Below are 12,194 nucleotides of genomic sequence, written 5' to 3' on the forward strand. Positions count from 1 at the left end.
ACCCAACAAAAGTAAATAAATGTATCAAAGGAAAAGTAAACCAGCTATTGAAAAAATTATCTGAAAATGCTGTGTATTTGTAAAGGAGTTACATGGTCATGGATATGGAAGATTTCCACTGATCTGTAACTTGACTTACTCTATTCTATAAAAGGGAGACAGAAGTACCTGGGATTGTTAACAAAAGACTCAAGGAAAAAATCCACATGTAAACCAGGTAGGAATTGCGCCCTAATCTCAGCTATAAACAGTTCAGCTGGTTTAGCTACAGGAAATAAAGAGGGCATCCTCTGAGAGGGGAGCACACAAAAGGCCTATCAGACAGCTTACTAAAACCTTGGTGTGCTTGTGCACATCTTTTGTAACAAAAGAATCCCATGCACCAGTGAAGGATCCAGCACCCCACTGAAAGGGAACACTGCTCTCACTTAACCATCACCTCTCTTGCCAAACGAAGATTTCCTGTCCAGGAGGTGTACAATGAAATCCCATTGTGTTTGTGAGGAGACACTGCTCCTCAGGATCCCTTCTGTCTTGAGCTTTGTGACTTTTAAGCACATTTCTAACAATAATATCTAGGAAAAGCTCTTTGACAATGTTTTAAACAGGAGCTCCCTGTTCCAAATAGAGGTGAATAATGAGGAATCCTTCCAACAGGAAGGGCTGTTGCTGGACAGCCAGGCTGGAATGAGGCTGGTAGAGCTGCAACCCTGCAGCCACAGTGAAAGGAGCTCATCACTCATGTGAGCCCAGCAAATACAATATCAAAGTGGGCATGGGCATCCTGTAAGGACTGCTACTCACAGGGTACAGACAAAGTTGCCCTGTACTAGCTGAGTCCTGGTCATGAACTGCAGGCACACTCCCAGATCACTCTGCTGCTAAACAAAACACAGGGTAACTGTCTACATCTCCCATTATTTACATCACAAATGCATTCATAACACTTGGGAAAAAATCTTAACTCTGCAACTACACTGAGATGCACTTTTATACAAAATATAACCAGCTTTTTCTTCTTCCTGGAATTATACAAAAGAAGGCTGGTTAGGGCCCAAAGATTGTCTATTCTCTGTAACATGCAGATGCCTGATAAGCCTGGTATTTCTTCACACCACATTTAGATGGAGCCAGAAGCCCTGGGTTACTGCACTTCTGGCCTCAGGTCACTGAAACATTTTTCCTTCTTGGTCAGAGTTTTCAGATGGAAAGATACAGTCAGTGGAGCATATCTAAACCCTGCCTTACTAATTCATCTGGTCTGGAAACCAAACCTGAGCTCCTTACTGCTCATCTCAACAGATGAGAGTCCTGCCCAGCACTCCAGTGCTGTGAGGACGCTGACCATGACAACCATGGATTAAGGCCAGTGTATCCAGAGCTCTGGGCAGTCTGGCTCCTTTCTGGAGTGAAGGTCCTACCTTTGACCACTCTGATGCTTCCCAGATGGACAGGCAGTCCCTTCCCTCACAGCTCTGCACCGTGGCTGGTTTGCTGCCCAGGCAGTAGAGGTCCCTGGTGTTGACGTAGGTGCCGTTCTGCAGCTGATAAACACAAGTGACCTCCCGGTGCTGCACTCCCTTCTCACACGTGGCAGAGCAGGGACTCCAGTGGCCAGCCACCCACCTGGGAAGGAGCCAGAGGATACATGTTAGCAAACTGTTGGAATAAAGCATTATGCTGCACTTAAAGCCAGTGAGAAATGGGCAGCCCTTCCTGGGTTTGTGGGTGCTTTGATGGTGCTGTGCTGTCATCACCCTGAGCTCACTGATCCCCTCTGCGAGCTGAAGTGTGTAAAGCAGCAGTGTCAGTATGCAAGGGAATATTCCCTCTTGACTCCATGTCAGGCAAAACCCCAAACTCTGCATCACTCCCTTTAACCCCCCTCTCTGCAGTGGGGTTGTTTTTTTCTCTCAGATAAAGACAGACTTGTCTGCAGACTGTCCTGCAAGATCATTACTTGCAAGGGAAAGGAAGAATCCTCTCTGCTCTGTCTTCCAGCTCCACTGACTCCAGCAACTGCTGGAAGCACCACAGTGGGGCTACAAGGCAGTGAATGAAGTGTCTAAGAAGGATCTGAAGGAGGGATGGAGGGGGGGACATTTTTTTCTAAAAGAAAAGCAGCATCGATCTTCAGCTTCCTGCAATCTGTCAGAGAGAGCATGTTCTCTGTAATTACAGGCATTCCTGGATGGAGTGAGGGACTGGAGCAATAACTGCAGCCACTGAGCACCAGAAGGCTCTCATACCTTTCTCACCAGGCAATTGACCTTCTAGCCTGTTATTCAGCACTGTCATCCAGATTTGTATCCTTACACCATGAATCTTTTACTTGTCACCCAGTCCTGGGCTGTCTATTATGGTAAGGGGCTCAAACAAGACTTCTCAGAAATAGGTCTGCTGAGAAATACTATCTCATTCTGCTGGAGACTCCTGTAATCCAGGTAGAGCAACTTATTTACCACATTTCTTTTGAAGGTGTTGTGTGTTACTTCTCTGAAATGAATTAAAAACTATTTCCAATCTTCCCATTCCTGAAGGGGAGAAAATCAGCCCAGCACCATTTGTAGAAACATCTTCACCTGCTGCAACTGTCATGAATTATTTTGTGAATGCCATGACTGGTGTGACAGCACTGGTGACTGTGCTGACAGTGCAGGCAGAAGCCATTTGGTTTGAGCAGGACTGGGCAGACTTGGCCACCTGTCTTTTGTGGAACAGGACTCTGCTCAAATGTTCCTGTGCATTAAAGCAGTTGACTGACACATCTGTGATTTTCTGTTGGCTAAAACAGCTGATGAGACACCAAACCTGTTTCTCCGGACTGCAGTTTTGGTGCATCTCTGTGGCCCAGGGCTTGGTATTTCTCCTATGGAATGGGAAAATGTCAGCTGGGAAATTGAATACTAGGGCTGAAAGCCTGACAAAAATAGCCCTGAAGTGCAGAAATCAGTGCTCATGAAAATTAATAGCCAGGCCTCCTTGGTATCAGGTGGGCTCTGCCCTGTTGGAGAAACATGAGGGAATTATCCACCTGGGGAAGGAACCTCCTGACAAAGGCCTGGAGGGGCAGGAATGACTGTGCTTAGTGAGCAGAGTGTGAGTCACAAGGCTGGGAAAGGGCTCTGCCCAGGCTCCACTCAGCTAATATTCACTTCAGCACTGTGCTCTCACTGTGATCTACAGCTACTGGCAGAAGAAAAAGGGAAAGGGGCTGAAAGCAAAGGAGAAAGATAAAAATACATTCTTGGCAGAGGCTGTCTGTGAGCTTGCACTTAGGATGGGCAGCACACAGCATGCCAACTATTTCCAAGATGACTTAAGAAGAAAGGTTATGGCTTTCCTTTTAGGAAGGAAAATTCCTTTCTAATATTTTTTGTTTGTTTCTCTTGTGCAGGGGAGAAATCACCTGGTTTCTACCCTGTTTGCTGGTCTCTCAGTACCAGCACAGACATGACAGTGTGTAACTGGAAAATTAGCACAGAAAAAACAAGTATTACCATCATCATGAGAAGAATGGTAGCATAGGGAATGAGCTGAAACGCAGGGTACCAATGCAAAGATGTGTCTGTGGTGAAAACAATCTCCAGTTTCACCCACCATCCACTACATCCACTCCAAGCCTGTGGTTACAAATCAGGTGAGGCAATGCTGTAAGGGATCTCTGAAACCTCACAGACCACTCTGCCCTGCCTGTGACAGTCAAAGTACTTAGAAATTAAAGGCTCTTTGCAAGTGGTGGTTTTACTTTCACATCCAGGAGACAAGTGAGATTAAATGTCTGAATAAAACTAATATGTAAAGTAGGTTATTTTCAAAAGCACCAAGGGGATGATGATCACTTTGACCATTAAACTTCATCCTCTCAGTGAAATCTATGCTTGAATCAATGGCTTGTAAAAGCAATCTGGCAAACAAATAAAAGTGAGTCCTACACACAGTCCTGGCAGTGCCCTGAACCCCCACAGTTCCCCCAAATTCTCCTTCACAGGCAGCTGAAAATACTGTTTTAGTGCCTGTACCACACAGGAACACTGCAACTATATTTCAGCAATGTTCACAACCAACCTGGAAAGACAAATGATTTATGGATAAAGTGAATAAAGATGAAAATTCTTGCCAGTTTCAAATTTTTGGAAGGAATTTGCAACAAGATATTAGCAGAATTACTATCTGCAAATAATATACACACAGGGGAGAAAAATGTGATGTGCAAATAGTATCACATTATAGTAACTATTAAATTGCAGCACAGGTAGATTTTTGTGTCTACATTGTCATTACACCTTCTGAACACACCTGAGTTTGTTTAACAACAAGACCTACTTAGAGGGTTATTTTCTTTAAAAAAGGGAGGCATTTTTCTTATGACAATGTCAAAAATAACTCCAGTGTTCTAACTCCAAACCCCAGGCTGCCTCTGTATTATTAACTAAGCCAATTAACTGCTGTACACTAAGCCCTGTGTATATCATATACAGAATTTGGCTTCCAGTTACACTTTAAGCCTGTAAACTGATCTTAGGGATTGCTTGACACCCGAGTTCTTTTCAGCTTGGTCTTTCCCTCCCAGGTTATAACCTATCTTCTGTGGGAGCAGGGGAGTGCTCCAGCTGGGGTCCCAGGAGAGCCTCTCACTTTGCCAACAAACACAGATTTACGTGACAAACACACTCATCTTTCTCACAGCCACAGGGATGCCTTCATCCCTGGTATTATTATTTTTTGTGATCTTACCTCTACAGAAGATTCCAGAGCTAAGTGATCCCTGCTGGTGGTTAGATTCAGGAAGAAAGTGATGAGCTTTTAAGCAGAGATTTTACCCCAGTCAGTGGCTGTCTTTCCAGCTAAAATATGCCCAGAAGGGTGTGATTTTCAAAAGCTTCAAAAAGCTGGGATGGGCAGGGCATGCAATCTGAGAGGGCTGCTCTAAATCTGTGTCTTCTGAGTCTTCCTCAACCTCTGACCTCTCAGTATCTCTTCTGAGGAATTGGAAGTTCTTCTTCTAATCTGCTTTGGCAACACTCCTCTGGCAGGCCCCTGGAGCAAATTTGAAATATCTTTTGGAGATTCAGTTAATCATTTGATCTTTCTATGGTCTGGATTAGTTTTTAACCTTGAATTATCTACTCTACCTGCCTGCCTAAGACTCCCACATTTTCTAGGAAAAGAAATGCCTGCAGTACAATGTACATAAACCCAGGGGAGATGAATGTCTGCAAATGAGGGCTTGGAGCTAAAGATTTGGGGAAAAAAAAGTTAGGAAGATAAAATGGATGAAGGCTGAAGGATGGGGATGAGGCAGTGCAATCAAAAGACATGAGGTCACTTTCCAGAGATTTTCAGTCTCTTATAAAGCCATTCCATCTTCTGGGGTAAATACTGTGACCCATTAAACTTCCCCTGGTTGTTTCTGCCCTGAGCCCTGTAGAAGAACAGTGTGTTCTCTTCCACTAACTACACATCCATGCCATGTTCACACATCCCCTCACTACCTACAGGGTACTTTTGTTGCCTTCCCAATGCTACAGTGATATTTATTTCCCTGCTTTCACAGTAATAGCTTGGTATGACCAAAGATATGTCTGCAATAACACTTTTTTTTGTTATTAAACCTGGTTTTTTAGAGCTGGCTCTTACCTACAGTTTAGAGCCTGTGCTACTGCTGAGTAAAGCATCAGAGGAAACTTCCTACAAAATATGCCTGAAAAAACCATGTGACAGAAACATACCTAAAGCCATGTAATGTGAGGGTTCTATTTCTAACAGATTTTACAGAAAACCTTTTGGTTTAATGCACAGGTGAGGATAAGTCCATACCCAGTTAGCACTGGTTGTCTTTAGCACCAGTTTGTGATGCAACATCACGTTGAAGTCACTCTTAGTTTTCTGAGGCACCTGGAGGAAACTGTGGCTCTACTGATTTAGGCAAAAGTCAGACCAACTTTCAGCAGGGCCAGGATTTTACATTGGATAATTTTAGCAAGAAGAATTGGAAAAGATTTCTTAGAATCAGTCATGTGGAACTGACAGATATACTTTGCTTACAGCTGTCAAACCAAGCTCATGCTCGACCATGTAGAAGAAAAGTCTCTTTACAAATGGAATTGTGTTTTCCATGAAACACACAGGCACTCTGCTGTTGGACTGTCCTCTCCCCACACACTCCTGATGCTTTCCACCACCTCTCTGCTGCACTGGACTCAAAACAATCAGGTGAATCTTGTCTCTTGGGAACAGGTTGTGCCACACCCAGTCACTAAAAGGCTTTTTTTTTTTTTTTGGAGAAAAGTACAAGGAATCTAGTAGAATAATACAGCTGCTGATGTTGAAAGTAGTACTCCAAGACTAACATTCCTGTCTGATTGCCTTTATAAACAGTGCTCAGTAATTTTCCAGTACAGTAGTCATTCTGCTAACAGACTTGCCAACTTTCACTCACACAGGTTTTTTTTTTTCTTTAGTGATTATCATTTTGACAGCTTTTTTTTTTTTCTTTTTCAATTTCCCACCAATAAGATCAGCCACGGAACAATGTTTTATAATTTACATACACCTTGGGAAGTTCTTTTTTCAGATGGAAGCCATTGTTCCCTCTCCTCCTCCCCTAGATGAGCAGATCTGTCAGTTTTGGAGGACTCAGTGTGGGGTCAGTGTGAGGAGGTGTCCTGCTGGCTGGCACCAAGGGACAGAATTTCAGCACTCTCAGAGCTCCTCTGCAGTGAGTTTTCCCTACCCAGTTGCCCCATTAAAGCTACACCTACCTCCATGGCAACTGGTTTCCAGCTCCACTCCCTGCCCTTCCAGGAAGGCAGTGCCTCCTCAGCTCCCAGCACACGATGCAAACTGTGAAGATCATTATAGCAGGCAGCAGGAGGAGTGGATTTCACAATTAAATATTTTGCTAGATTATCCTGCTAATCCTTTTCTGTGGGTTAGAACTGCACTTGGCCTGAAGAGCTTCAAAACAAAGCAGCACAGATCATGTAACATTTTAAAACAAGGCAATGGTCAACCACAAGGTTGGTGAGTCAAACATTGCACTGGGAAAGAAGTGATGGAAGCCAGCCTGGGTGTTTACACCAAAGCTAAGGGATCTGTCTCATGACTCCATGTGGAAAATAATGCCAAATTAACTCCTGCTCCAGCAAATCATCTTGGATTGTTTGATGTAAATGCATTTAGCAGTAGCCAAAGAGCACTTTTCATTCTACACTGTCTGTTCTCCAGCCTTCTCTGCCAGAATTGCTCCACTGAGTTGAGTTGTTGGATTTGCTGGAAGATACAAGCAAATTGTCTTTCAGTGGCTAATTTTTTAGCCACTGACTGGTACTTGATGACCTGTCTACAATCTGGAGCACAGGAGTTTTTGTCTCCTTTTGGTGGATGGGGATCACCATCAACTGACCTGGCCCCCAGATGTGCCCACAGCAAGATATCAGCCACCCCTCATAAAGATGCCTGGAGTGTCTCAGGTTTTTGGGGTGCAGAATTTTGGCTTTTGCTGCTGCAAGGCCCCCGGGAGCCCTGCTGCAGGCAGTGCCCCGAGGAGCTGCCACCAGAGCACAGCATTCCCTGCTCCAGCCCCTCCAGCACAGTCCTGGCAAATTCATTAAGCTCAAGCTGATTCTGGAGATCCCAACTCCAGCTTTGGGAAGCACTTCAAAATGAGTTTTTACGTGGTGCCTCCTTGGATCAAAGGGTGCTAACATTACTATTGATGCCAGATTTCCAGGCTAAAATGAAACCCTCCCCATGGCTGTTCCTTCTTTTCTTTCTTTTTTTTCATGTACCCAAATCCAATGCACATCAAAGATGTTTCTCAGCAAAAGGCACAGACAAGAGTTTGAACCTGCTGGCATTGAACCTTATGGATGATAAACTGCATTAATGAAAGGATGACCCATCTGGAGCCATCAAATATCTAGCTCAGCCCCTTCAGTAAACAAACACCCACACCCCTCCAGTTTAGTGCCATTTCTGTACAGCTCTGTGAGGAATTTGCTGATGTTCTCAAAGAGTTTTCCATCATACTGCTCCCCCAAATTCTAGTATTTGCAAGACAACCACCTCACAAAATAAATCTGAAATTGTTTTGCTCCCCATCTACCTGTGATGAGAACACGCAGAAATGGGGTGCAAAGAGCCCAGAGTCAGGGAGACAGACTGATTTCTGTATTATTCTGATTTCTGTATTCCTGGGGTGTTAAAAAGAGCACTGTCACAGGGATGTGGTAAAGTCTAGAGGGCAGGGTGGACTCTCAGTCAGCACATGGATACACACCCTAAGCCTAAATCAGACCAGGAGTCAAAGCAATGGGCACTATCAACCATCACACACTAAGGCACCATTATTTTGGCACTCCCCAGCCTTTGGACATGTTTTTGAGGTGCTGAGCCAACTGGGGCCTTGACTGACTCTTAGAACTGGCTTCATTTCCCCCCAGTGGGCACTGATGTGGTGTGTGAACCCTTGGGGAGCCTGGTGCTGGATTCCAGCCCATGGATGGAAAAATGGAAGGGAAAGAGAAGAAAGAAAGAAGGAAATGACCCATGTAACCACAGAGCTGACCTCAGCAGTGTGCCAGCTTTTAGAGCTGATTTGGAGGGCAACAATAATCAAGGACACAGTGGTAAAAGGATGCAAGATAGGCTTCCTCCAGGCAAAACTCATTGGCTGCATTTCTCTGACTAAAATAACTGGTTTTCCAGACAAAGGAAATGTGGTAGATTTAATCTGTTTGGTGAAGAACTCCTTTTGCTGCATGGGAAATGCTTACTGGTGACATGCTGGGAAACATAGATATAATTGTGTAATTCATAGAGAGGTGAGAGCTGGCCTCCCATCTACCTTTAGTGCTGCAAAGGAGGATCAGGTTTGAAAGGAATTTAGATCAGTTGCTAGTGGGCTTCCTGAAAGGTCTGTCTTGCATTTGATCTAATTCAGTATGCTCATTAATGACCTTGGCACAAAAAAAGAAGAAAACTGCTGGAAAATTGAAGAAAATGCTGACAACACAAAGCCTAGGAGCAGTGTCAATGCCTCAGAGGATTAGGATGTCAAACAGGAAGAACTGAATCACCTTCAGTACTGCAATAACAAAACTAGGATGGAAATAAACAGCACAGAGTGCAAGGCTGAGGGCTCAGGGACCAATAACAAGCATTTCTGTGTTAAAGCAGGGTTCATACAATGACATAAATGAGGAGGAAAACATCTCGAATGACTGTAAGCCACAAATATGATGCAGCCATGAAAAAAGCAATAAGAAGTTAAAGTAATGGATTTAGCCCAGAAAAATGATTGAAGGAGGAGATACAATGGTTTGTTGTGTCCTGTGGCAAATAGCCCAAGGCTGAAAGGAAGGGAGGGAAAATACTGTAAGAAAAGGAACAGAGCTGATGCACCAAAAAAAGGCTGAAAAATGACAGTGAGTAACTGAGGCTGGAAATGAAAGGTTCTGACCCACATGAACAGCAAGGTCAAAGGAGAGCCTCCCAGTGAGGGAAGGAGCCTGTGGAAAATGCTCAGCTCATAGAAAGCAGTCTAAGATATGCTGCTGGTAATAGCAGAAAACTAATCCTTGGGCTCAGCAGATATTTTCAAGTCCTAAACAGTGAAAATAAGTGCTCAGGGTCTCCTGTGGTTTTCTGTAGATTCAGCCAGGGATTTCTGGCATTTATGCTGCTGTTCAGCATCCATGTAAGAGCACCAAATATTCAGCAGGCCCCTGAAAGAACTTAACCCCTCCTAAAATCTCTTACAGCAAAGAGGAGAAAAATTACCAGTGTTTGCACACAGTCCATTACAAGTCCAACAGTTGGGGAATTTCATGTGGTTTTGGTGCTTTTCCTGCCTTGGAGGGGAGCAGTTTCATAGCCACAGCCCCAGCCATGCATGCAGAAGTGTGTGGCCAGTGGCCGAGCTGTGTTTTCAGTGAAAACAGCTGATGGGATCTGTGATTTGTGAGTCGGGTGCCAGCCCCAGGGCCGGCCCTGCCGCTGTATTTGGGTTGGTGCTGGGCGTGCTGGAAGCGACCCATCCACACCGCATGCAGGAATCCAGATTCCATCTGGTTACAGCAGGGTTTTGTAAAAAATACCTAAAGAGCTAGGCAAAGGATTAGAATAAAGAGGTGCTAATAGGGTGCAGTTGGGACAGGAAAGGAAGCTGTAAAGAATTTAATGGAAAAAGAGGGTCAAGGAACATAAAAAATAAAATAAGAAGAAAAAGAGGCATTTTTTTTAAAAGGTGAAAGAGTAACAATAATAAAGAATGAAAGATTCTTTTATTTTTGCCAGTTTCAACAAAACCCTTAAGAAAATTCTCTTCTCTGACATTTAATTTTAAAACATGTCAGTGTATCCAATCAAGTTTTAAATCCTGCTTTGTTTTCCTCAGATGCTGGGTTGCAGTTGGAGAATTCCAATCTTCTCCTTGGCCTCATGAAAGTACTGTCCCCTGCCCTACATTATTTGGCTCTCCTGAGAGGTGGCTGAAGTTCAAAGGGATATAGAACTTACGAAGCACTTTGGGATCGTGCTGGAAGAAAGACCCTATTATTAATAACATATCCTTTTTTTCTCCTGATCACTTTATAAATGTGGGTAACTGTTTATTTTATTTTTATTACAATCTCAACAGCAACAGCCTCTTCCTCCACTTAAACAATATGATCTCACCCCATCCCAAAGAGTTTGCACTCTAGCTTATACATAGATTGAGAGAGGAAACAAAGGGACAGCGTGGGATGGTGAATTAAAGTCACACAGCCCATCCAAAAGTGAAACAGAGACTGAGTGTCCTCTGACCCAGCCCTGTGCTGGCCAAAAGACCCCTTTCTAGACATAAATACTCTGAAAGGTGATTCTCCTAAATTTGGAGTGAAAGTGCAAATGCAATTCAGAATGCACAAAACAGAGCTAGTTTACTAAAGAAAGGACAGCATTGTTCCTTCTTCTGAACTCAGGTGAAGGGCTTAGGTCTGAGTGGAAATGGGAAAGGACCTTATTGTAACAAGATGCTACAATAATTTTACTTGAAACCCTAAAACAAATTCAGGGCTCATAAAAAAAAGCATTGACATGGTGAAAGAGAATGGTTTCTTTAAGATGTTCTTGGTCAGAGAATATGCTAAGCATGCTTTTCTAATGTCTGGGTGGGCAAACGCAAGTGGAAATTTAAATTCTACAGAGGCACAGAGAATGTGCTTCTGAAAATGTTTCCAGTTAAAAGCATGTTAAGTGTGAAAGTGTACTCTACACGGAGGGAGTGAGGGAGTGTGGTCTATCAGATCATCAGCAAGGATTCTGTGGCCTTTCCAGGTTCTAAGCACATTGACAGTGTGTGCTGTCATTGCTCTGAAAAAACTGGGCCAACAAGAGTGTCCCTGTGCCAGAGCTGACTGCAGCTGGGCAGAGCTGTGTAAGCTGTGCCCATAAACTGCCTGCTGGCTCCACACAGAAGAGAGACCTTGGAATAACATTTAGGGCTGGACCCAATTCCCCAGAGGAACACAGGCTGGATACAGGAGCAGAGTAATCCTTTCTGAGGAGGTTTTGTGTGATTTAACCTCACCCACTGTCACTGCCCTGACAGGCAGCAGTGCTGGGCAAGTAAAGAGAGGTCATGGAGGTCCCTCAGAGCACACTGTGGCTCTCAGGGCTGTGACATGGCCAGAACTTCCCATCCTTGCTCTCAGCAGGTAGAGGCAGAAGCTGCCCACAACTTCCAGAACTTTTAAAATTGCTTTTCTTCATCTCTACCACCTGGAACCCCTCCTATACCTGCCTGGGCTCACTCCAGTCTGCTCCTGACAGCTTTCCAAAAGATCTGGGAGAAATACTTCATGCCAGGGCAGCAACACAAGCAGATGCTTTTTGTTTCTTTCTGAGAGAGTGACATGACAGAAATCCCAGCCTCACTGAACTTCCTTCTTCAAGGAAACAGTTGTTTCCTTGAAGCCATTGGGATTTTGGCTCTCCTTACACACCAGGGTATCTCATTATACCTTTCAGTACTGCAAGCTGTACAGCCAATATTGTCCAGCAGCAATAACAGGCAGTGCAGACAGAAACTGAAACCTGAACCAGCCTTATTGATGGATGACCTGACACTGCATTTCCCTGCTCCAGGGCACTTTAATCAGAGCGCAGGTCTAATTAGAAGGAAGTGTGCTGTTTGCTGTTCCCCT

The 12,194-nt window shown here is 44.2% G+C and overlaps 1 protein-coding gene across 2 annotated transcripts in view; it reads right to left on the bottom strand.

Annotated features, from left to right (window-relative positions):
* The window catches only part of ADAMTS17 (ADAM metallopeptidase with thrombospondin type 1 motif 17), a 154,312-nt gene that overhangs the window by 21,237 nt on the left and 120,881 nt on the right, over positions 1-12,194 (bottom strand). For both annotated transcript variants that reach the window (XM_030954969.1, XM_030954968.1), the window contains one exon: positions 1,422-1,626. In XM_030954969.1, the coding sequence (XP_030810829.1) occupies positions 1,422-1,626 (205 nt within the window). The remainder of the gene's footprint in view (positions 1-1,421; positions 1,627-12,194) is intronic.

This window comes from Camarhynchus parvulus, chromosome 10, assembly GCF_901933205.1.
Source record: "Camarhynchus parvulus chromosome 10, STF_HiC, whole genome shotgun sequence".
In the NCBI taxonomy this organism is placed as follows: domain Eukaryota; kingdom Metazoa; phylum Chordata; class Aves; order Passeriformes; family Thraupidae; genus Camarhynchus; species Camarhynchus parvulus.